The 25,987-nt window shown below is 35.0% G+C and overlaps 1 protein-coding gene across 1 annotated transcript in view; it reads left to right on the forward strand.

Moving 5' to 3' along the window:
• Positions 1-25,987, forward strand: part of DYNC2H1 (dynein cytoplasmic 2 heavy chain 1) — a 370,089-nt gene that overhangs the window by 162,706 nt on the left and 181,396 nt on the right. Inside the window, 11 exon segments of the mRNA XM_020996144.2 lie at positions 300-413; positions 3,010-3,170; positions 3,895-4,018; positions 5,647-5,768; positions 6,804-6,890; positions 8,482-8,608; positions 11,996-12,137; positions 19,619-19,728; positions 22,262-22,282; positions 23,099-23,197; positions 25,458-25,581. Coding sequence (XP_020851803.1) covers positions 300-413; positions 3,010-3,170; positions 3,895-4,018; positions 5,647-5,768; positions 6,804-6,890; positions 8,482-8,608; positions 11,996-12,137; positions 19,619-19,728; positions 22,262-22,282; positions 23,099-23,197; positions 25,458-25,581 — 1,231 coding nt within the window.

The following is a 25,987-nucleotide window of genomic DNA, read 5'->3' on the forward strand; positions in this document are numbered from 1 at the left end:
ATTGTTAATCTTTGTGATTTTAGCTAAAATAGAATAAATAGAATCTTAAAATAGAGTCTTCAGCTTTTCAACATAGGATGCAAAATATAATGTGTTCTCAATGTCATATTTTTTGTAGATGCTTTTGCAACTTATGCTGTAAGAATTTAAGTGTGGTTGATTTGATTTTAACTCTGCATTAGTTGCTAATCATAAAATACAGCTGTTTAAAGCAAATTTATCTTGAAGATTTCCTAAACACAGAAAATTAATACAAGTCTTAAAATCTGATTGTTAATTCAGAATGGATTTTCCTATAGGATGCCAGTGAGCAGAAGACAGAACTAGAAAGACTTAAGCACAAAATAGCAGAAGAAGTCATTAAGATTGAGGAAAGAAAAAGTAAAATTGATGATGAACTGAAAGAAGTACAGGTAAGATGCTTTTCTCAAGAGTTCACTGTATTTTCTTACAACTCTGTATGTGTGTGTATTTATCCAACCTCTGATTTAATTCACGTAGGGAATTCACAGTAAGTAGACCTCCTCTATCATTGCAGGTGGGAACCTGTTTTGCATTTTATAGTTTTCTAGGGTTTTTCTGGAGCATGAAGAGGTGAAGTTACTTGTTCACTGGAGATCACGCAAGTGAGGATGTGTTAGAAACAGGACCTAGAAACAGGTTTTCTAGATTCTAACGCCAGGCCTTTATCTACTAGCCACACTGCCCCTCTTTAGTGCATTAGATAATCATTTGCAATTTAATGTAGCCATTATCTGTTAAATAAATGCCTTAATGTATGTGCTACATATATGTAAAGCACTGTCATAAAGTCTCAACATTTTATCAAAGGTATGTTATCAAAGATGACTCTCTCCAAGTTGAGAAAATAATTTACGTGTGTTATGAAGGAATATGGACAAAAGAAATACTAGCTATATAATAGTATATATGTATTAGCTATATGATGTATATAGCTACATATTACTGTATATGTATACACACATATGTATATATTAGTTTATATACCAGCTAAATTTTACTTTAATGTTTGCAAATCCCTACAGATATCTCACTTTATCCTTACGACAACTCTGGGAGTTAGGTGCTATTATTATCCCCATTTTACAGAGAAAATCAAGGCAGACAAAGTTTAATTTACTTGGCTAAGGTCATGTAAGCTTGTAAATGAGGCTGGATCTGTGGTTGAATTTGAGCACAGCTTTGTGCCACCTGTCAGTATTGTTACTGATAGTTACAAAATTTAAAAACAAAATGAAATAAAACTTTTAGCTTACTTAAAAATCTTACTTAGCTTAACACATATTAAAGATGGTGAATTTTTTTAATCATAGTAAAATTTTAAAGTTAAAATAAATTTGATGCTCTTGGCACCCCCAGATTTTGAGAAAAGCTTTACTTTTTATTTTTTTAGGAATCTTAAAATATTTTTTAAAAGGTAGTTATTGTCTTATACTCAGGATACTTCATCTATCCTAAAGACAATTAGTCAAAAAGCATTCATTATATGTCCGCTATGTACCAAGCACTGTGCTATGTGCTGAGAATACAAGTACAAAAAATGTAACTATACCTACTCACAAGTAGCTTACATTCTAATAGGGGAGAGAAAAAAGTTTATAAGTACATATAGAATAAATGTGAAAAGAATAAATACAAATAATACAAATAATTTAAGACAGGGTAGGGGGAGAAGGAGGATGCTAATAGTGGGGGGGAGATTAAGAAAGGTTTCATGAAGAAGGTAGCACTTTTGAATATTTTCTTGAACCATTCTCTGAGGTGGAGGTAAGGGTGGTATACATTCCAGGAGTGTGGGATGACAAATACATAGGCGTGGAGATAGGAGATAGAATCTTGTGTGTTAGGAGCAGAGAGAAAAACAGTTTGGGGGGCTCACATGGGCATGGGATAAGGAGCATTGTCTATTGAGGCTATCAAGTTGGGTTGGGGCCAAGTTGTAAAGGTATTTAAAAGCTAAACATAGGAACTTTTTTTTAAATTCTAGAGATAATAGAAAACCACTGGAGTTCATTAAGTAGGAGGGGTTACATAGTCAGATCTACACTTAAGAAAAATTACTTTGACATCAGTATGTAGGATGGAGTGGAGCAGGAAGAACCTTGAGGCAGAGAGACCATATGAGTAGGCAGTTGGAGTAATCCAGGAGAGAGGTAATGAGGACCCATAGCTGTGAGTGGAGAGAAGGGATAACATGTGAGAGATATTGTGGAGGTAGAAATGGCAAGATTTGGCATTTGATTAGATATGTGAGGTGAAAGAAGAGTGAACAGTTAAGAATAATGACAAAGTTAATTATTAACTTGGGAGAATGGGAGACAGAATTAGAGAAAAGGTCTTAAATTACTTTATATGAGATTAAGTTGGTTAATTATTTGAATCTAGATTATGTCAAGAAATGCATATGCATCAAAATGACTTTTCCCATAGTTTATACAATTATATCATACAATTATAAATTGTTAAGATGGTCCCAAAATGTAATTTTCATTATTTGGCATGGACTTCCCTGAGTATTACAAGCTCACTTCATGGCAAATTAAAATTTCCTGACTAATGCAGTTGTAGTGATGATATTTTTATAATGTCCATTTGATCATTTTGTATTCTGTTGATATAACAAATTTTCATTTTCATTTTATTCCTTTGTTCATAAAATATTTATTGTGTACATGCTATGTGCAAGAAATTATGCTAAATGCTGAAGGAAGATATAATTCAAAAAGCAACTATGCCTCTCAGGTAGTTCACAGTTGAGGAGGGAAACATGAAACAAGTTACAGAAGTGACTATAATATAAAAGAGAGTGTGATAAGATCACAAGATTAAATATAAACAAAATAGAGTTCAGAGGAAGAATGAAAAAAAGTTGAGGCTGAAGTACTCTTTTATACTATCTTGGTAAAAATGAAAAAAACATGAAATATGAATGAAAATTTTTGTTGTTTAAAATGAACAATGTACTTTTTTTAATCCTAATTTTATTAGCCACTGGTTAACGAAGCTAAATTAGCAGTTGGAAATATAAAACCAGAATCCCTTTCAGAGATCCGATCGTTAAGAATGCCACCTGATGTCATTAGAGACATTCTCGAAGGAGTCTTAAGGTTGATGGGAATCTTTGATACATCTTGGGTGAGCATGAAAAGGTAAGCTTTAGGATTTAGGGTGAGTGTTATTAAATTAAATAAAAACATTTGCAAAGGATTTTATAAATACTTTATCCTCACAACAACCCTGAGACACAGGTGCTATTATTTTCCTCATTTAGCAGATGAGGAAACATATATAAATAGAAAGATAGATAGATAGATAGACAGTAGAGATATACATACACATATATATGAATGAATATACATATATTCCTATATACATAGTCCTATATATATCCTCTATATTCCTGTATATATAGTCCTATATATATATCCTCTACATATACACACATATGCATATACATAAACATGTACATATATATGTAGTATGTGTATGAAAATGAAGCTCGAGGTGTTAAGTGACTTGCCTAGAGTCACACAGGTCATATGGTAGTAGAGTGGGGTTAATTTTTGTTCTCCTATTAGCTATATAGATATTGTGAAGGTTGCCTGTGTTTTAAAATAGTATTTTGTACCTTTAGTCTTACTGGAAAGGACAATAATAACAAAAAGGACAAGAGACTTCTCAAATTTACATTTAGAATAGGCTAGTAATTTAGGAACTTTATTTATTGCTTTCACCATTTTAAGTTGAACTTTTTGTCACAATAGCAAAATTTTTATTTAACTTTCATTTATCTCTTTTATTTCTTTTATGCAGTTAAAGTAATAAAATATAAATCAATTAAGTTAATTTTTTTATTTATAAACATATTTATAGTTTCCTTGCTAAAAGAGGTGTGAGAGAAGATATTGCAACTTTTGATGCTCGAAATATTCCAAGGGAAATAAGAGAAAGTGTTGAAGACCTTCTGTTTAAAAACAAAGCATCTTTTGACCCAAAGGTAATTTTTAAAAACATTATTCTAAGATTTTTTTCTATATAATTATGTTTTATTATTTGATTATTTTGGAAGCTCACCCCTAAATCTGGACATCCAGATTAAAGTCCCCAGTTCTTGATACTCCAACAGGATGATCACCAAAAGGTATCTCTGTTATCATTATGTATTGCTGGCAGGCCCACTGGATCCCATGATTAAACAGAAGCACCCCAAAAGTTCATGCCACTGGCTTGCTGCCTGGCTGTGTCTCTAGAGGGTATATTTTCCATAAAGCAGTCAACTGTATTTTGTTTTAAATGTCCTGGTGAGGTATGACATTAAGCTGTGTTAAGTACCTGCCTTTACATTAAAGAGTCCTGAGCAACTCAACTCCCAATCTTTCATTTTCTGTCATTTCCTGGTTCTTAAAGGGCCAAGGAAATTGTAGGGGAGGAAACCCAAGCTGTGCCAATCATGACTTACATTTGCATAGGGATGACAATTAAATTCTGGGAGTTTATTAATCACTGAGGAAATGAATAAAAAAGAGAGGTGAGCCAAGGGTGATGCTTTGAGGTATGTCTATAAGTGGTAGTCAGGGGGAGTAGAATGAACCAGGAAAGAAGATGGGAGAATAAAGGAAGAGACTGGTAGGGGGTGTGTGGACAGAAACCACTACTCAAATAAAATATTCAGAGGCTGAGTTATTGAAAAGCAGAAAAGAGTTTTATTACTTTCTCATGAGAAAGGGCATGCCTGTCATTGCTAGAGCAGAGACTGCAACTTGGTTACAGAAAGCAAGTCTTCTTATACCCTAACTCGGGCTCCTCCCCCTCCCTAATCCCCTGTCCCCTTATCCCATTGGCTGGGCTTCAGGGTGCACAATCTATTCATGGAAATCTTCCCCAGCAACAAAGAACAAAGGCAGTTACCACAAGTTTGCCCAGAGACAAAAAAAGGTGGGAAGTCTTTTAATAGCTGTTTGCTCTGGGCTCAAAAACAGGATCTGGGCAGTTTTAAGGTTTTGCAAGATTAGCTGTTTTTGCAAATGTTAGCCATGCAAGGGTCAGCAGTTTCAATGTTTGCATAGTTTGCACAATGTTCTCTCTTGGAGGTTGGGGTAGGGCATATGCTGTTCCAAAATACACAAGAAGATTTAATAGTTTATATTAAACTTCTGAGAAGACTTCACTGTTCCAGGGATTTCATCCCTCACAGGGGGAACTAGGCCACTAAGGAAGAAGATAGGGCCATATAGTTTTCTGTGCAGGTAACCCTTCTGGCTTTCTATTTGTATTTGGTTCAGTTATGTTAAACAGGCTATATATTGGCCTGCAGAAAACTTACTTAATCAGATATGTACATTCCATGAATAAACAAAAATTTAAAAGACACACTTAAGGCTAAGCCACTTCAGGGATTAGTTGTAATTAAATTTATAAGTAAACAAATCTTTATATTAGCGAATTTATATACATATGTGTGTATTCTCCATAAAAATGATTTAAACACAAAGCATAGTCTATGCTTTCTTCTTTTAAAAATTTGTTGGGTTTAATTCTAGCCAGAAACCAAAAGAATTCATTGACATTGTTTAAATACTTAAGAAAATGATATGGCATTAAATTAGAATATGATGGATTTTTCAGAATGCTAAACGGGCCAGTACTGCAGCTGCTCCCCTCGCTGCTTGGGTCAAAGCCAATGTCCAGTATTCACATGTGTTAGAACGAATTCAGCCTTTGGAAACAGAACAAGCAGGATTAGAAGCGTAAGTTAAAAAAAAAACAAAAAAAAACAAATAACTTTTCAGATATTGTAACCTTTGCTTTTTTCATCATAATAATGAGTCAGCTGTATGCCTTCTGCTTACTCTTGTACATAGTTGAGCCATAGGCATTTCAGTATTTTAAAGAAATAGAAATCAAGTGTTTTGTGATATACATGTGTATACATACATACATACATATATATACATATATATAATATACACACATACACATACACATATTGTATCTCTAATCCAATGTATAGTATAGTATAGTCTTTTTTCTTTTCCCATGGTGATGGGACATCAGGTAATCATGAAACTGTCATTGTAGGGGGGCAGCTAGGTGGCACAGTGGATAGAGCACCAGCCCTGAAGTCAGGAGGACCTGAGTTCAAATCCGGCCTCAGATCAAACACTTGACATTTACTAGCTGTGTGACCCTGGGCTAGTCACTTGACCCCAATTGCCTTAAAAACAAATAAACAAAAAAAGAAACTCTCATTGTAGGGATGTTGAAGGTTTTCCTTTGTGACTTTGTGTCTTCCTCTTTGAGAATCTGGTTAGACTAATCCTAAACTACTTAAATGGATAGAGACGTTGGTATATCAGGAGCATGGTCCCTGGATATGTATTAATCACTGTTTTCCATTTAATTAGTAATTTCCTCTTTCCTTTCCATATCTATTTACAAATACTGTCAAACTTCTTCTAATATTGGCTAAATAGCTGAGTAGGTATATGCAAAAATAAAGCAGGCTTTTTATAATTAGTGGTTAGAATTTTGGAATTTCAGTTTTATTGTACAAAATGAAATTATATCACAGTAAAAGTAGTGAAAGTTTATAAAATGTTTGGTCTAGTATATATCTAGAAGTTCTGCAGATTAGAACAAAGTTGGTAATGCAGTAAATCGCAAATATATAATTTTGTTTTTTATTGTAGACCACATAATGTAAGTTTGTTTTTCCAGCTACTCATGCCTTGTTGACAGTATTTTAAGCAGAAATACTTGTATAAAATTAACTTGTGTTTTAGGAATCTGAAGAAAACTGAAGACAGAAAAAAGAAACTGGAAGACTTACTTAACTCTGTTGGTCAGAAAGTGTCAGAGTTGAAAGATAAGTAAGTTAATATTTGGAAACAGTTTTGAATATTGTTAACATATGCTATGAATGTTTAAGTAAAATCACATCAAAGCCTCTAATTATAACAGCTTTTTCCTGTGGATGTTTTCATTCAAAACTGAGATTGATGTGGAGAATTCCATCAGCATCTGGTTTCTCTTCTGTTCTATCACTCTTTATTAAGAGCAAATGAATATATTAGCTTAGCTTTTATTTTATAAATGTGTGTATTCTGATGTGTTTTTGAGAGAGTGGAAGGGAGAAGAAATCAGTATCAGATGATCAAATGGTAATATTAACATTGAGGATTCATTTTCCTTTGAGAATTCAGTTAGGGTTTAGGGTTTAAGTACTTTTGGTCCCAGTGAAAAATCATGCTGTTACTGTTGCTGCATCTGCTTCATTATCTCCTCAAAGTATTCTTAATGTGTTGTGTCCTCAAAGAAGATGCCCAGATGCTGTTTGGTGTTCTTTTCATTTAACTTTGTCCATCCTAGCATAGAAAAATACTTTCTGTTTGTGGGAAAGTCTTTTCCTAATGGAAGAATAAATGATTGTTCTTCTTAAAGCTCAACATGTTTATCTACCAAGGGCTGTGATTACTATTAAAAGAAAAGATCATTGGGAACTATTAGAAATGTTTTATTCGAAAATATTTTATTTCTAAAATTTAGGAGGGTGTGATTACAGAATAAATTCAGTTTTATAAGTCCAATATTCCTTTCAAGGTTAGAGATATCTTTTGTGAAAGCCTAGGAAAGATTTGCTGTAAGGTGCTCTTTTTTTTTCCTAAGGGAAGGAAGAAAAATGCATTAGATTTTTGAAAGAAATCTGTTAAACCAAAGCTATACATTTCTTCATATTAAGATAATTCTATTCAAAGCATTTCCAGTAATGTAACATTGGATTTAAGAAGCAAAAAAGAAATACTTAATTGTTTATTATTTTAAGGTATTTTCTTTTTATGAATATGGAAAATCATTCATATCACTTTGCACTAAATATAGATCAGTCATATGTTGCTATATCACTATGTATTGATGCATTAATATATACTGATATATCGCTATATCAAGAATATATTAATATGCATTTCCCCCTATTGTGGTATGAGCACATTTATTACCATGATTTTGGATGCCTATCAGAAAAAGAAATTCACTGTCATTTTCAGAGCAAAATTGTATAAGCCTTAGAAACAGAGATATTAACGGACATTTGATGTCTAGTATACTGTTTCTTATCATAGTCTTGAGTTAAGATTCAAGTTGAAGTTAATTGAATTCAGTTGTTTTTGGTGTTCTAGTTTTCTTATGCCTCTAGAAAGATGCAAGAAAGCTAGATAATATTGTGGGAAAAGCAGTTAGCTTCTGAATTCTACAGATTTTAAGGGTGATATTATTATTCATTTTTTCCAGCAATATTCAGAGTACATCTCTGTTACCTTAATTTTTTATCGCAAATTTTATCTAAAATTATATCTTAAAATATAGCTCAGTATACCAATGTATTTCCTATCTTATTCAAATTTATCAGTGAAATAATCCATTACCAGTTCAGTTTTTAATTAAAGTCTAATCATTTTGCAGATTTCAGAGCAGAACTTCAGAAGCAGCTAAACTTGAATCAGAAGTAAGCAAAGCACAGGAAACAATTAAAGCTGCTGAGGTCTTAATTAATCAACTTGATAGAGAACACAAGAGATGGAATGCACAGGTTTGTTTGAAATAAAATTTCATGAAATGTTTAATATGGGGATTATAATAATGTGTTCCAAAGGAGGGGGAATATTAATCTACTTAGCTATTTAAAAATATGTTTTTCCTAGGAATTTTTCTGAATCTGCATTCCCCACAATAGCTCAAGTGGTGCTCTGACCATACCTCTGCTATTTTCCTTCTGCTGCTCTGTTCATAAGCTTTTTAGGTCTTTACCAACTTCTTAATAGTGGAACATTCTCTGTTATGGAAATGTAGGCCAGGGGAGTCTTGTATTAGTGCATTAGCAATGTCAAAACATTAGAAAACTGGTGTGGGAAATGGAGTATTTGGAACTTTGAGCTTCTGTTAAGTGATATAATTTTATGAAATATTTATTAAGTGCTTACTCCAGTTAAAGTACCCTGCTAGCTCTTGGGTATTCAAAGACAAACACAATAGTTTGTTTCCTCAAAGAGCTTATACTGTCTGTAAGGTGTGGACTGAACATATACATAGATGATTGTAGTACAGGCTTGCTGGGGCTAGAGAGAACTAGCAGTTTGGGGGTGGGAGGGTGAGGAAGGAAAAACTTTATGGAGATAGTGGAACGTGTTTTCATCTTGAAGGAAGATGAATATTCCTAAAGGCAGAGGTCATCAGAGAACACACAATGAGAATGGAAACCTGAAAAGAAGTGGACAATGGAATGTGGACTTCAGAGAACAGCATGGAGGTGGGAGGGTGGGGTTAATTTTGCTGGAATGGAACGTGTGAAAGTGAGTAAAAGTGAAATAAGACTGGGAAGGACAGGTTGGAGGTAGACTATGTAGATATTTAAATTCCAACTTGAGTTGTTTAAATTTCATCTTAGAGGAAATAGGGAGGCACAGAAAGTTTTTGAGAAGGGAAGCAAAATGGTCAGATGTCAGCTTAGGGCAGGTTATTTTGGCGGCTGGACTGGAGATGAGAGACTGGAGACAGGGGGACCAAGACCAATTAGGAGCTATTATAATAGTTTGGGTCACAGGTGATGGGGGCCTGAAATGTGGCAGTGGTCATGAACATGGAGGGATGGGGATATATGTGGGAGAGGCTATAGATAGGGCTACAATAAAAAAGATTTGGGAACATCCTGGATAAAAGGGTAAGGAACAGGAAAGGGCGAAGATGACTTGTTGCAAATGGGCGACTGTGAATTAGCTGTTTGGGTAGACAGAATATCCACTTGCTAAAGCAAAGATAAAAATTAACACCAAACAAAAAGAGATAATGTGTAATGAAGTGAAAACAGCTCTCACCTAACCTATTTAAAAAGCTAAGAGGAAGGCATAAAAGAATACACATCAGCATTATTTTGTCACCCATTCCCCATTCCTCGCTCCCTCCTCTACCCAGGCACACTTAATTAACTGTTGTTTCTCTCTCTCTGTTATTTCTAGAGAGATAATATCACTTTCCTGTTTGGTATTTAAAGATGTTCACACCTGGTGTTTTCATATCTCTTTTTACCCTTTACTCTTTTCTACACATTCTATGATCTAGCTATTCTGACATTCCATCTCTTTCTCTGTGCCCTACATTTGCCGTCCCTCCTGCCTGAAATGCTATCCCTTCTCACCTCCACCTCTTGGTTCTCCCTCTTCCCCTCTGCCTGATTTCCTCGAGAATCGACTTATATAGAAGGCCTTTCCTAGTCTGCCCAGCTGTTAGTGATTTCCCATCAAAGGTTGCTTTGTGTTTGCTTTGTATGTGTCTTGTACGTGCCTATATAGTTACATGTTGTTTCCCTGTTAAAATATAAACTTGAGGGCAAAGATAGCTGTGCTTTTGTCTTTGTGGCTCTAGTCCTTATCACAGTGCTTATCACATAGCACCATAAATTTTTGTTGATTGATTGATAATTATTTTCTTTAGAAGGTTAGCCAGTGTAAATTAGTCAATAGAAGAAGACCAAGAGTGTAGGAACCACCTCAGCCAGATGACATTTGATTTTTCCAAGCAGGGCTATGGCATCCTGCAATAGTGTTGTTCTGAATATACACTTATTTGTAAAATCTTGTAGAGAAGGATGGTAAGAGAACTTATGAACTGTGTCACCTCATAGAATAATGAAATGTGGTAGAGGAAGAACAAGTTTAAAGAAACTGATATGAAGACAAGTGACAAAAACTAAGACTTCTCCAACAAAATATTTTGTTAATAAATGACAGTAGCAGCATTACATGTGTACTAATGTTACAGTCTCCAGTATATTGCATGAGGTAGTAGAAATTGCCTTAAAGAAAATAGATAAGAACAGCTGGATTAGACCAAATATGTACTAGAAGTCTGTGCTGCACAGAGCACAATTTTAGGCCATTGTGGGATGTTGACTGTTAGAGGAAGTGGACTGGTCATGTCACAGTAGTGAGGGATTATTAATGACCGATAATAGCTGAATAACTAACATTTATATAATGCCTACTATGCACTAGGTACTATGCTAGATGCTTTATAATTATTATCTCAGTTAATCCCCGCAACAACCCAGTGAGGTAGGTGCTATTGTTATCCCCATTTTCCAGACATGGAAAAGGAAACAAATAGAGGTTAAGTGATTTGCCCAGAGTCATAGAACTAAGTAAGTATCTGAGGCTGGATTTGAATTCAGATCGTCCTGACTCAAGGCTCAGCATACTCTATTCATTTCATCTCTTAGCTACCTTGACCAACCGCATGCAGAGCTGGTATCTACATAATGACAAGAGGTAGAGCCCCAGCACAGCAACTTGTGAAGGGTTTATAGGAGGACATGATTATTAATTGTTCTGAATGAGATGTTATGGGTTGATTGTGATTTGCTTCTTTGGAGAGATTAATCAGGTTTATGAGATCAAGGAATCTTGGAAATGCTAAAGGGTTCCTCTCCCCACCCCTCTTTGGCATGTAAAAATGTCCATAATAACCTAAGGAGATTTCATTTTAAACAAGCACATCTAACATAAACTGCAAATATGTATGTAATCACTTTTCCTATTTTCTGATACTAACTTGTACTTCGACTAAAATAGACACAGTATGGCATATGTAATGTGAGCACACATGTATATTTAAATGCATGTGTGTGAACTGCATCTAGACATACAACTGTTTCTGAATTGTATTCATTAGCTTTTTCCAGCAGCTAGTCATACTCAGTCAATTTTATGTAACACCTCTTAGCAAGATAGGGAATATTACTTAAATTAATGAATATCTTTTTTAATAGAACTACAAACAGAACTGCAAGTACATTAGTACAGCAGGCTAGACAGTAGTAGGTGATGACTCTGGCGACTAATGAAAAATTACTAAAAATAGTTTTTCCATGCTTATGAATGTTAGCCTAAATTTGTTTTTTATCTGTAATACATATTTTTTTCAGGTTGCAGAGATAACAGAAGAATTAGCTACGCTTCCTAAAAGGGCTCAACTGGCTGCTGCTTTTATTACATATCTTTCTGCTGCTCCTGAGGGTCAGAGAAAAGCAAGTTTGGATGAATGGACAAAGGCAGCTGGTCTTGAAAGTGAGCTTTTGGTTATCTCTAAGGTTGAAAAATAATTGCATGTGAAAAAAAGTTGGTCTTTTGATAGCTTTTGTATTTAAAAAATTTTTATTACTTTTTTTCCCCTTTCCATTATGTATCTGAATCTACATTGTATGGCACATCATTATAATGGGATCCTATAATGCTGAATTGAGATTATTTAATTATTTTTATCTTTACTTATCTGATCCTTCTCAATCTCCTTTGCTGTTTAATCATCCATATATGTTCCCAACTGTGAGTGAATCAGAAGACACTATCCTGGGTCCTCTTCTTGTGTCTTTCTCTTAATGAGCCATGGATTTGATTATCTCTATGGAGATGATTTCCAGATCTATATGTCCAGCCTTAGTCTCTGTTGAATATTAGTCTTATATCATCAGGTACCTATTTGACTTTTCAGCCTGGACGTCCTGTAGGCACATCAACCTCAACAATATCTGAAACAGAACTCATTAGTTTTCCTCCAAAACCCATTCTTCCAAACTTCTATATTTTTGTTGTGGGTTCCACTATCCTTATGTGTACCCATCCTGGAAATCGTCTTTTATTCATCACTCTCGCTCAGTCCTTGTGTCCAAAAAGTTCCTAAATCTTGTCAGTCCTACTTCCATAACATAATTTACATTCCTTCCCTTCTTTCTATTTACATGGCCACCATATTGGTTCAGGCTCTTTCCACTTCTTGCCTGGACTTTTGCAGCCTCCTCCAAGTTGTTTTTCCTGCCTCAAGTCTCTCTGCTCTTTAATTCATCCTCCAAACAACTGTCAATGTAACATTCTCAAGGAAAATGATCAAGTCACTCCCCTGCTCCATCCCATTGTACTATGCTAAGTGCTCTGCCTGAACCTCCTGGGGAAAGAAGACAAACACCATTCTACTGGAAACCAGTTTCCTGCTTTTGAGTAAGGAGAGAAAATGCTATTCAGTCATTCCAGTTCTTATTTCTGTCTAGTCTCTTGACTCTTCTAGAGGAAGAGAAACACCACTCCATTGAGCACTAGACTCCTCCCTTTTAGAGAGAGGAAGAAGGCCATTTCATAAAGTCTCTAGCCTGGTCTCCAGGCTTGGAGGGAAAGGGAATTAAAGTATTCCTTGAGCTCCAAGCTCAGTATGTCCAAAATGGAACTCATTAGCTTTGCTCATAACCAACCCCCTTCTTTCTCTCTCCTCCCTGCCCAGCTTCCCTATTACTGTAGAGGATAATACTATACCTCAGGCTTGCAACCTAGGAGTCATTTTGGACTCCTCACTCTGTCTTAACCAACTTATACTGGAAGCCTTCCCCAACCTCTCTCAATTCTAGTGCCTTTCCTCTGTTAATTATTTTCCATTTATCCAGCATGTATGTAACTTGCTTTGTTTATATTGTTTGCATGTTATCTCCCCCAATAGATTGTAAGCTCCTTGTGGTCAGAGACTGTCTTTTGCCTCTTTTTTTATCCCTACATCTTAACACAGTACCCCGCACAAGGAAGGTGCTTAATAAATGATTGATTGATCCAAGCACCTGTCACCTTCTCAGTATTATGTAAGGCACTAAGAAGACTCTTTTCTTAGGCCAAACCCCCATGGGCAATGAAAGTCTATCTAAACTCATTGCTCAGTGATTAACAAACTCCCCCTTGGTCATACCTTTCCCATCCCAGTGACTTTGGACTCCTTATGGTCATCATTCAAACCCCATCCTCTGCTCCCCATTGCCCAATCCCTTATTACCATTCCCCTTAAACCAGTCTAACCCTACCTCCCACCCTATGTTTTACTCTAAAGTTACCCATCCCTTCCACTATGCTCTCTGGAATACCTGTTCTATGGTCAACACACTTGCTTTTATGTTAAATATTTTCCTTTCCCTCTCCTTCCTTTTTTTTTTTTTTGGCTTTCTCTTGATGATGCAGCCTCCTTGGCCTCAACTCACTGATTGAGGTAGGGTTGTTGTTCGCATTGCTACCTCCTGGTTCTGCCTCTACACCAATTCTCAGTAACTTTTTCTTCTTTGAGGTTCCCTCAGTCCATATATATTTCCTCAAGTACCCTAATCTCACAGTTCCTTCATTTATTAATTTCACATTATTCTCTCCTACACCTCACTTCTGCCAAATACAAAGATGGTCATACCTTTGATCTTGCTGTTACCTACAAATATACCACTTCCATATCCATGAACTCAGAAATATCCTTGTCTGATTACAATGTTGTCATTCCACTTCTGCCTGTATCTTGCAACCCCAAACCTTGTTCTTCATCCACACTGGGATTTCCAGTCTCTCAACCTCTCAGTTCTTTCCCAGGCCATCACCCCTTCAGTAGCTACATTGTTCCCTTTCTTTATCTTGACCCTTTGGAGAGCCACTTCAACTCTAGATTTTCCTCTTCTTTGGATTCCCTTTCTCCCTTATCCTATCAAAGAACTTGCCCTGCCCAACTTCACCCTTAGATGATTCCCGCCATCTGTCTCCTTTGTTCATACTAAAATGCTGCTGACCAGAAGTAGAGGAAAACAAAACTGTGCTGCCTGGGTCTGCTGCCTGTTTGTTATATAATCAGATGGGTCCCTGCTGCTGCAAAACTTTCTTACTATCTCACTCTTCACAGCAGCTCTTACAAACTTTTACATCCTACCTCAAACTCCCCATCCTTTTCCCTTTCCCCATTTTCAGTGGAGAACCTTGCTTTATATTTTACTGGAAAATTGAGGCCATTCATCAAAAACTCTCTCTTCTCCCTCCACTTTGTCTCATATTACTCAGATGCCTTTTGCCACTTTCTTCTTCATCCCTATATGACATGAAGAGGTGGCCCTTATCTTTGCCAAGATAAACCGCTCTATACGTATCATTCCATCTTGTCTTCTTCAGCAGATTTCCCCCTCCATCAAGCTCATTCTTTCCCTTATCTTCAATCTCTCTCTGTCTACTAGCTTCTTCCCTACTGTCTATTACCATTTTTATATTTCCCAATCCTCAAAAAACCCTCACTTGATCCATTTGTCCCCTCTAGTTATTGTTCTCCCTTTCTGGTTAAACTCCCTAAGAAGGCCATTGAAAAGAGGTACCTATACTTCTTTTCTTCTCACTCTTCTGTGGTCTGACTATTGACCTCATCATAAAACCAGTATTGCTTTCCTCAAAGTTACCAATGATTTCTTAATTGCCAAATCTAATTGCATTTTCTTAGTCTTCTTCTTTCTTGACCTCTCCACAGCCTTTGACACTGTCAGTCACTCTCTTCTTCATACTTTCTTCTTTCTAGGTTTTCATGACACAGTTCTCTCCTGGTTCTCCTCTTACCTATCTGACCATTCCTTCTCAGTCTTCTTTGCTAGATCTTCATCCAGATCTCACCCATTAATCATGGTTGCCTCACTATTTCACTTGGTGACCTCATTGGCTCCTGTGGAATCAATAGTCATATGTATCATTATGATTATCAGATTTGTCCTCCCCTTACCTTTCTGCCAACTTCCATTCTTGCGTCTTCAACTGCCTGTTGGGCATTTTGAACAAATATCCTATAGCATCTTAAACTCAGCATGGAGTGAAGATTCTGGGAAGATGGTGGAGTAGGTCAGAAAATTTCAGGCTCTCAAAATTTTCTTCCACAAAAGAGATAAAATAGTGCCTCAGGGTGAACATAGGGCAGTGAAAATAAATAAGAATAGGGGAAGAACAGAGTTCCTCCTGGGACAATTGTAAAAGATCTGGAGAAAACTCCCAAGACTAGATTTCTCTACGCTAGGGGCCACTTAAACAAGAGGCGAGCCCTGGGGTTAGCTGGGTTGGGAGGCCGCCTTAGCCTCAGCCACAAGAACTTTTACCTCTGGAACAAGTGAGGGGAATTAGGCCTCCGAGCTGGGGAAGATCTAAGGAATCTCTGCTGACAAGGAATGCCAAACCCAGCTGTGCTGCAGAGATATGGTGGGGGTGAGAAGGAATCAGCACACACCTGGTGAATGCAGAAGCAGTGGGGTGGGGATGCTGCTGGCTATGGGCAGTTACCGGAGGCTGGAGGTCATGGTTTGAGTTCAAGGTCATAGGGGAGAACTGAAGAGGATCTAAGGCCAGAGGTACCATCCCTCATACCCCAAGACTAGAACTGATTATAAAACTAAACTATTACAAAAAAATGCACAGGCAAAGGAGAAAGAATCCAACCATAGAGAGCTACTGTGGGAATAGAGAAGAGTGGGGTTCATCTTCAGAGGAGGATGCTGAAGCAGAGAAACTCTCTTCTACCCCAAAGAGTAATGTCAAATGGTCACCTGCCCAAAAAGAATTCATTGAAGAACTTAAAAAAGACTTTAAAAATCAAATGAGAGAGATCGAGGAAAAACTGAAAAGAAAAATAAGAATAATCCAAGAAAAACAAGAAGATTATGAAAAGAAAATCAACCAATTAGAAGAGGAGATCCAGAATCTTAAGAAAGAAAATGACTCCTTGAAAATCAGAATTGGCCAAGGGGAAGCCAGCGAAATTATAAGAGATCAAGAAATAAAAAAATAAAATATAAAGAATGAAAAAATAGAAGAGAGTGTGAAACATCTCATAAGAAAAATAACTGATCGGGAAAACAGATCAAGAAGAGAAAATATAAGAATAAACAGACTACCTAAAAGCTATCATCAAAAAGAAATCTTCATACAATAATACAAGAAATAATTAAAGAAAATTGTTCTGAAGCATTACAATAAGAGGAGAGAGTAGAAATAGAAAAAAATCTACCAATCACCACTTGAAAGAGATCCTATGAGGAAAACACACAGGAATATTATAGTCAAATTCCAAAATCCCCAGCTTAAGGAGAATATATTAAGAGCAACAATAAAAAAACAAAAATTTACATATGGTGGTACCACAGTTTGAATCACATAAGACATAGCATTGGTGACACTAAAAGACCACAGATCTTGGAATGCTACATATATTGAAGAGCAAAAGAACTGGGTTTCTGGCTGAAAATATCATACCCTGCAAAGCTATGCATAATTCCGAATGAAAAAAAATTAATGACATTTAATAAATTGTCAACCTTTCAGGACTTTGTTAAAAAACAATCTGAACTTAATAGAAGATTTGACATACAAGAGCCAAGAGAAGAATAAGGTACATACCAAGGACCAATTATAAGGGACTCAGCAAGGATAGACTGTTTACCTTTTTTTGTATATAAAATTTAAAACCTATGTCTAAGATTGTTATTAGTAATTAAGTAGCTTATAAGAAAGATTGGGGTAGACTCCAGCATGATATGACTTCAAAAATCAAAACTGTTCAAGAACAGCTAAAAGAGTAATTATCTTGTACAAATGAGGTACAAGAGGAAGAACCAATACGAAGGAATTAGATGACGGAGGGAGGGTTGTTAGTTCCGGAAATCTACTTTCGTCAGGAATAGGTTCAAGAGGGAAAATATATATGTATGTATTTATCTAGAAGAGTATAAAAGTCTTCTAAATTTAGAAAGAAATAAAACTCTAAAGAGATAGGGAGGGGAACAGTATAAAGGAGGGATCTTTAAAGGGGAGGGTGAGGGAATATGTTAAAAGGGGGATATAGAAAGATTTTTAGATCAGTGGGTATGGGAGGGTAAAGAAGGGGTTCTTGGGAGGACAAGGGAAGGATCTTTAGAGGAGAGGGTGAGAGAATAGGCCAAAGAGGTATACAAAAGGGTGTTCTGATTTATGGGAAGGGGAGGATAAGGGAGGGATTGTTGTAGGGAGGTAAGTTAAGTAATAGGAAGGCAAGGTAGTAGGTAGAAAAAAAGCAATAGGGAAGGCAAAGTAGCAGACAGATGTGAAGTAGAGGAGTTAGGAGACATAGGAAAAAAGAGATATACACAAACATTAAAAAGATCAGGAGTAGAATCTCTTAGGGAAAATATATATTTATATAGGTATGTATGTATATATGTAAGGATGTATATATATGTATACATGTATGTATATATTGTCTATATATAATTGTCTATATACTTAATTGTAGCCTCTGGGTTGGGGCTGAAGGGAAGGAAGGGGAAAAAAGAACAAAGTAAGAAGTGTACAGTAGAGAACAAAAGAAAACATACAAAGAAACAAAGAAAAGATGGACAGTTTTCAGCATAATGTGCGATATTTAATATATAGGCTTTCTTGAAATGGAAGGTTATTGCTGTATATTCTAAATCCTCTCCTATGTTCTGCTGTGCACATGACATGTTTTTTTCTTTTCTTAAGTTTATAATATGTTTCTTTTTCTTTTCTTATTAACCATTCTGTTAGTCACCTAGGCTCAGCACCTAAGTGCCATTCTTGACTCCTCATTCTTTCACCCCCTAAATACAACCTGTTGACACAACCTGTCAAGTTTACCTTTGTAACATCTTTCACATATGTCCCCCTTCTTTCCACTGATGTTGCCACTATCCCGGTAAAAAACCCTTGCCACCTCACACCTATATGATTACGATAACTTGCTGGTTGGTCTTCTTGCTACAGTTCTCCCCTCACTCCAGTCCAATGTTCACTCATTTGTTAGATTGATCTGCATAAAGCACGGGTCTGACCACAACTCCACTATTCAATGAACTCCAGTATCTTCCTATAATTTCCAGAATAAAATATAAAATCCTCACTTTGTCATTCAAAGCCCTTCGTAACCTTTAATCCAGACCCCACTATATACTCTGAAATCGAGTGACACTGGCATCTTTGTTTTTCTTCATTTGTCAAACTTTCTACAATAGTATCTCTCACCAACCCCATCCCCACCAGTTGCTAATATATCCTATGCAAGATTGCCTTGTATTTGTTTCCTATGTAATTATTAATATACATGCTGCCAGCTCTAATAGAATATAAGCTTTTTGAGGGCAAGGACCATTTACTTTTTGTCTTTGTATCTTCAGTGCCTACCACAGTATCTGGTTCTTAATGAGTGCTTAATAAATGCTAGTTGAATACTTTTTTGATTTCCTTATAGTACCTGTGGCAAAGTATAATGGTGAGGATGAAATGAAATGGCATATATAAAGCACCTTACAAACCATAAAGCATTATGTCAGTGTCAGATATTATTAGATTATTAAATACTCTAAACAATTCAAATTTTATGTATTTTTATATTACCTTTAGAACTACTGGCAATTGTAAGGCTCCCACCTTCCAAATTAAAGATTAGAATTGGATTTCAGGAAACAGTTGATGACTATGCTTAGAGCTTTTTGAGAACAGAAATGTTTTGTACATACGGATTTACAATCTTAATTTATATGATTCCTGTTTTGCACTTCTGGGCTTCAAAATGCAGATTCAAAAGAAATCTATTTCATATCTTTAGCATTTATGCCTAATTATTTGCTCAATAAGCAGCTATGTTATTAGAACTATTGCATTCCTTCATTTAAGATTGCTTTATTATCTTCTCAACTATAGTATGAGGTAATTTTCGTGAATTATAATTGATATTTTTAACTTTGTAGAATTCGATTTGAGAAGATTTCTTTGTACTGAGAGTGAGCAGCTAATTTGGAAAAGTGAAGGCCTACCTTCAGATGACCTTTCAATAGAAAATGCTCTTGTTATCTTGCAGGTAATTAATTCATTTTGGTTTTTTTAAAAGATATCTTCTTAGTACCCTTATTGTAGGTCTTTTCCCCCTTCCACAGCATTACCACACATTTTCTTTAGATTTTGTGTTTTCATTATTAACATCTCAGTACATAAAGTCACCTGCTATCCCACTTCTGGGAGTGAAGGGGGAACAAATGAAGAAAACAAACTTTCAAGTGGATTTTATTTTAAAACAAACTTGTTTCTAACCAATTATTTTTTAGACACTACTTTAAATTATTAAATGAATACAACCAAAAATTTTGTACCATTTTATGTGTTCATTTTCTTTGTATTGGTACTTATAAATCTAAATGACCTTGTCATCTTGATAATAAAAGATTAAAAGTTGGATTTTCTAGGGGCAGATAGGTGGTGCAGTAGATAGAGCAGCGGACCTGAGTTCAAATCTGGCCTCAGACCAAACACATGACATATACTGGCTGTGTGACCCTGGGCAAGTCACTTAACCCCAATTGCCTTAAAAAAACAAAACAAAAAACCCCCCAAAACAAAACAAAAAAGTTGAATTTTCTAATAAATTGAAAGCTAAAGCATTCTGTGGCACACTAGGTCCTATATTTCTTATATCATGTTCTTTGTTAATATCAGATATTGTAATCACTCTTCCTTCCCTAAGTAGGTAGATGAGAGAAGCCAAATTTTGGGATCTTGGCCCAAAAGGACAATGAAAATCCTGGGAACTGATATTAATAATGATGATTTTTCTGTTTTCTCAAAGTCATTGTTTGCAAAATGAAAATTTAGCTGAAACCTAAAAATGAAAAAAAAAATACTAAAAATCATATGGGATTTTTAAATACCATATGCAACATTAAGATGAACCAATCTTACTTTTTTTTTTATCATTGATTGCTCTGTTTTGTCTGGGTATAGTTGTACTAGATTGGTGGGAGTTATTCGTCTGAAACAATTTCCTAAATTTTTCTTCTCTTGAATGCACCTTTCCATTCTCCAGTGTCTATCTGTGCTTTCTTTTCCTCTTTCTTGTGCCTTCTTTTCTGGCCTTCATTTCCCCCTAAGTTTAAAACTACATGAGAAAACAAGACAAAGAGAGATAAAATGCAGGGGTGGGGAACTTGTGGTCTTGAGGCCACATGTAGCCCTCTAGGTCCTCAAGTGTGGCCCTTTGACTGAATCCAAATTTCACAGAACAAATCCCCTTCATAAAAGGATTTGTTCTGTAAAACTTAGACTCATTCAAAAGGTTGCACCCAAGGACCAAGAAGGTCACACATGGCCTCAAGTCTGCAGGTTCCTCACCCCTGTCTAGTGACTTAAATGCTTTCTAGTTGGTAGTTTGTAAATCTTGGAAGCTTTGAAGACCAGCCTCCCCTCAGGTTCTTGTTTTACATGTTTATCACTGTTAGTTTAATTGGTTATGCTTTTAGTTATTACAAATGACTTACGGAATATAACTTCCTTATTGATGAATATATAGTTTTACTTGTATTCAGATTTTGATTACTCATTAGCTTGTATTCAACAAGCATTTCTCTTCATCATCATTCAGACCAGAAAGATAAATTCGTTCCATGCTAGAAAATTGTATGCTTTTTTGTTATCTGTTATTTGTTTCTGTACTATCCTTAAAGTATGATTTGAGTTCTTTTTCCTTTTCAGCAATCCTAGAAAATACTCACTTGTAATTTTAAGAAACAGTTTTATGTACTTCCTTTGTTATCCCATAACAAAGTATATGAGATTAACCTGTAGAAAATGTTATTTATTAACTAGGATATGGAATAATTTGTGTTTATTATTTAAGGAACATATAACCTATTTGGAATCACTTTTCTTGATGACAGATAACTTTTTAAAGATTTATTTTTACTATTTTAATTATATTGATTTAAGATATCAAATATGTATTTTGTATTTATTACCATAAATGACTTTACATCATTTGTTTACAGTTGTTCAGCTTAATGATTTGGGGGAATTTATTAAGGTGACTAGTAATTTTATTGATGAAAGTTTGCAAATGAAACAAGAGGAATTTCATTGAAATAAATTTCATTTTAATACCAATAATCTAGTTCTAAACCGTAGTCTAAGATGGTTTTATACAGTGCAGTAGGCAAAGCTATGATAGCTTAAGTCCAGTAACAAATACCATAAATTTGGTTATTATCACGAAAAGTACTTACTATAAATTAGATCTTTAATAGTAAACTAACTATGTTGTATAAACCTAAGGATTATACAGGGGAAATTTTGAGTGAGAAGACATAGCTAGGCAAGATTTTTAAAAAAATCTGCAATTACTTTTAAAATGCAGATGTTATAAGAGCAGAACAGAACTTTGAAGGAATGGTACCTAAGAATGGTTTTGGTGAAGTGGGAGATAAGAGGATCAGAAGGTTGGGAAGTCAATAATGTCTTTTAAATCAGAGAGACATTTTTAGGCATAAACTTGCAACTCTGAAATATTGAAAATGTTTTCTTTGTTATATAAATAATCTTTGCCTATTTTTGTTTTACTGCATCAGATCATTGCTTTGAAATCATGGGTAAGAATGATTTTTTTTAAACTGTAGTTGCTTTTGTGTTTAACAAAAGATGTGGTAGATTTGATAACATATTATTGAATACTCGAATGAAACTAGTTAAAAAATATACCATAGCATCATGGAGTTACGAAGTTAATGTGAGTGTATGAAAAGCACTAACATTTATGTTGGAGTAATAGGTGAAGCCTTCCGGAATGATGTTTAAGTGAATTATTATTAGTAATATCAAGGAGCTGGATTCAGGCAGCATCATTATTTATTTTTGGCAAATTTTTAATGATTAATTTATTTTTCTTTGTGTGTTCTGTGACTATGTATCTGACATCCTTAAACCAGGAGTTCTTTAATGTGAAACTAGTGACTAATTTTTTCATGTATTTTAAATACATTTTAAATAGGCCCAATTAGAATAGAATTGTACTAGAGTTCTGGTTTGATTTATTTTGGATGAAGCATCTAGGACTTAGGTCAGTTTGTAGACTTTTAAACTCTGTTTTCGCATAGTTCCTTTGTCCACTAACAATTTTCATTTGAAGATTGCTAATGTTAATTAATTACTGTATTTACCATGCAACCAGTATTGTTGCTTTGCAAGCTTTTGTCCTTTCCTTGGGAAGTTGTTAAATATATGTTTTTTTCTGTGTCCCCTTTCTTCTTTCCCTTTGGCTTATTGCTTTTCCATAACTCAGCATTTTGGGACATCTGAAAATTGAGAGACACCTGAATTTCCTATTTATAATTTTCAAGCTGTTTCTTTTTAAATTTTAATAAAATATGCATTGTTTATTTTTTTCATTGTTTTTGTTTCTTAACTAGAGTCGAGTTTGCCCATTTCTAATAGATCCTTCTTCCCAAGCGACGGAATGGTTAAAGATACATTTAAAAGAATCACGTTTAGAAATTATTAACCAGCAGGCAAGTATTTTCTATTACTTACTACAATTGATTCCTTTAGAGGAAAGTAGGTGGCACAGGAGATAGAACACTGAGCTGGGGTCAGGAAGACCCAAATTCAAATCTAGCCTCAGATACTTAATAACTATTTGACACAGGGCAAATCACTTAACCTGTGTCTTCCTCAAATTTCTCAGCTATAAAATGCAGAAAATAATAGCACCCACCTCACAGGGTTGTTGTCAATCTTAAATGACATAATATTTGTAAAAGTGCTTAAGTACAGTACCTGGCACTGGCACACAGCAGGTGCTGTGTAAATACTTATTTCCTCCTTTCCTTCTTCTCCATCCCCTTCTCATTGTCAAATTTTTGAATTTTTCAGGTAAAATACCTAAAGCATAATGTGATTAAAGGACTTGAATAGCTCACATAGTTATTTAGTGGCAGAGGTGTAAATAGATGATAAAGAAACTGTCTCTTATTACTCCATGTTACCTCATTGTAGCAACATGACAAACACTAGGCAACTAATTATAGAATATTTTATGTTATCTAGTTTAAATCTAACCAAATACATCTGTATATCAAGCTTCTGTGACATCAATGGTTTGGAAACTCCTCTCACTGTTGCAGATCAATCCCAACTTATAATAGCAGATAAATCTTAGAGAATTATGTGAGTCTCAAGAAACTAGTACAGTAGCTAGTCCATGGTCACACAACAAGTGTCAAAGGTAGCATTTGACCCCAAGTCTTCCTGACTCCAGGTCCAGCATTTATTGCCTATGTCAATTTTTTTCATTGTCATTGATTAAATATTTTTGTTTCTTAGAGTCATAGCCTTTATTCAATGCATCATAAATGTCCAATTAAGTACACTTTTATTACAATATCCATGAAGATAGGAAAAGAACAAGGAGGAATAAGGAAAAGAACATGACCGTCTATTATTGCTACAAAACTATTCTGTGTTACTTGTATCCTATAGTAAAAATCACTGCAGCATGCTAGGGACTAAAATTGAATTAAAACAGAACAAAGCATCACTAAGAATTATAATGGAACAAAAACAACATTATGTTATAATACCTCCCCTAGTGCACACATACACACACACACACACACACACACACACACACACACACACACTAACTCAAAAATTTTATTCAATGTAATTTCATGTTTCTTTGATTTTCATGACACCTCATGTTCTTGCTCTTAACTGGAGATGCACAAAAATACCAGAATTAGTCTAGTTGATTGAATAATTGATCTATCATGAGATCATCACTGTCGATCCTTCTAATCGTGCAGATCATAACCATCCTTTCCTTCTGTACAACTTTTATTCATGTCTGCCTTTTAATGATCCTTGTCTCCCCACAATGGAGTTCCGTCTTTTTTAAAAATAACATTTTTCTGGTAGTGCCATATGGATACGAGTCATAGAATACTGTATACACTAAAGAGTAGAATTTTGAGAATCCTATGATATACATGATGGACCCTAACAATTTATGAATGGAAATTTGGATGAGAGAAGTGATATAAAAGATATTAGTAGATATCTTGGCTGAGAGAAAGAGGAGGTGGCACTGGTCATGTAGTAAGAACAAGGGGAATAGACAGCCTAAATGCTCCATTGGTACCCATAAACTGCCAAGAAATGTAGGGAAATGGCTCTGGAGGTGACTGGAATTACAGTTCAGGGTCCAAAAGTCTCTCTACAAGTTGGTTTCCATTTCAGAGTGATAGTAAAGTCTGATCAAATGACTGGGTTTAGGAATTCTCATTTCTCATTTTCATAGTGGGGGAAAATGTATCTTATTCTTTTTAGAAGAGTTGAATATGGTATTACAAAGAAAAGATCATTGGAATATAGCTGTCCTTTACCCCCAATATTTGATTTTTGAAGTAAGCAAAATAACATTGAGTAACTATTGTCTGTAAAATGTGAAAAGAGAATTGATTTAATATTTTCATATTAATATAGAGTTCCAACACTGATAGCTAGTTGAAATAAGTTATTTGAGTACTTACCTTAAATTCCATACTGGATTCCTTTAATATTTTTGTTTAAATAAATTATTGTTGATGACAATTTATTTGATAATTTATCCAAATACAGTTATTTCATTGTCATGTGATCTAATTATGAAAATAATTTGTCATTTTATAAATGCACATTTAAATACGTTTATACTACAAATAAGAGTGATACAAACTATTGAAAATATTAATGTAATAATAAAATAACATTCTTATCTTTTACTTACAGGACAGCAACTTTATCACTGCTCTTGAGTTGGCAGTAAGGTTTGGGAAAACACTTATTATACAGGAGATGGATGGAGTGGAACCTGTGCTATATCCACTGTTGAGAAAAGATCTTGTTGCACAAGGTAAATTCTTGAGAGTTTCCTTGGGATTACTCCTGTAGGAAGTTCAGAAATAATTAACTCAGTACTTTACTCTTCTTTTGCTTCTTGTCGTAGAACCTAAGTACTTTGGAATAAGTTTTGCTTTTTAATGAAAAGGAGTGTATGAAATAGCAGAAGGATGCCTTCTTCCTCTGCTTTTATTTAATTATTCTAAAGAACAACTAATAACACTTAGTTTTAAAATATAAATTTTATTATAAATTGTGGGAAAGTTTTCATGTTTGTAGTTATGTAACATTTTTATTAGCACTTGGGAAGTTAGTATTTCTGAACAGGAGAGAAGTCACATTTATCTGAGCTATAGAATCTATATGTATATAAATGTGTTATTTCTGTTTCCTTCTTTTTAATCCCTATTTGCTTCAGG

Source organism: Phascolarctos cinereus, unplaced genomic scaffold (assembly GCF_003287225.1).
Source record: "Phascolarctos cinereus isolate Bilbo 61053 unplaced genomic scaffold, phaCin_HiC Scaffold_726;HRSCAF=1367, whole genome shotgun sequence".
Classification (NCBI taxonomy): Eukaryota; Metazoa; Chordata; class Mammalia; order Diprotodontia; family Phascolarctidae; genus Phascolarctos; species Phascolarctos cinereus.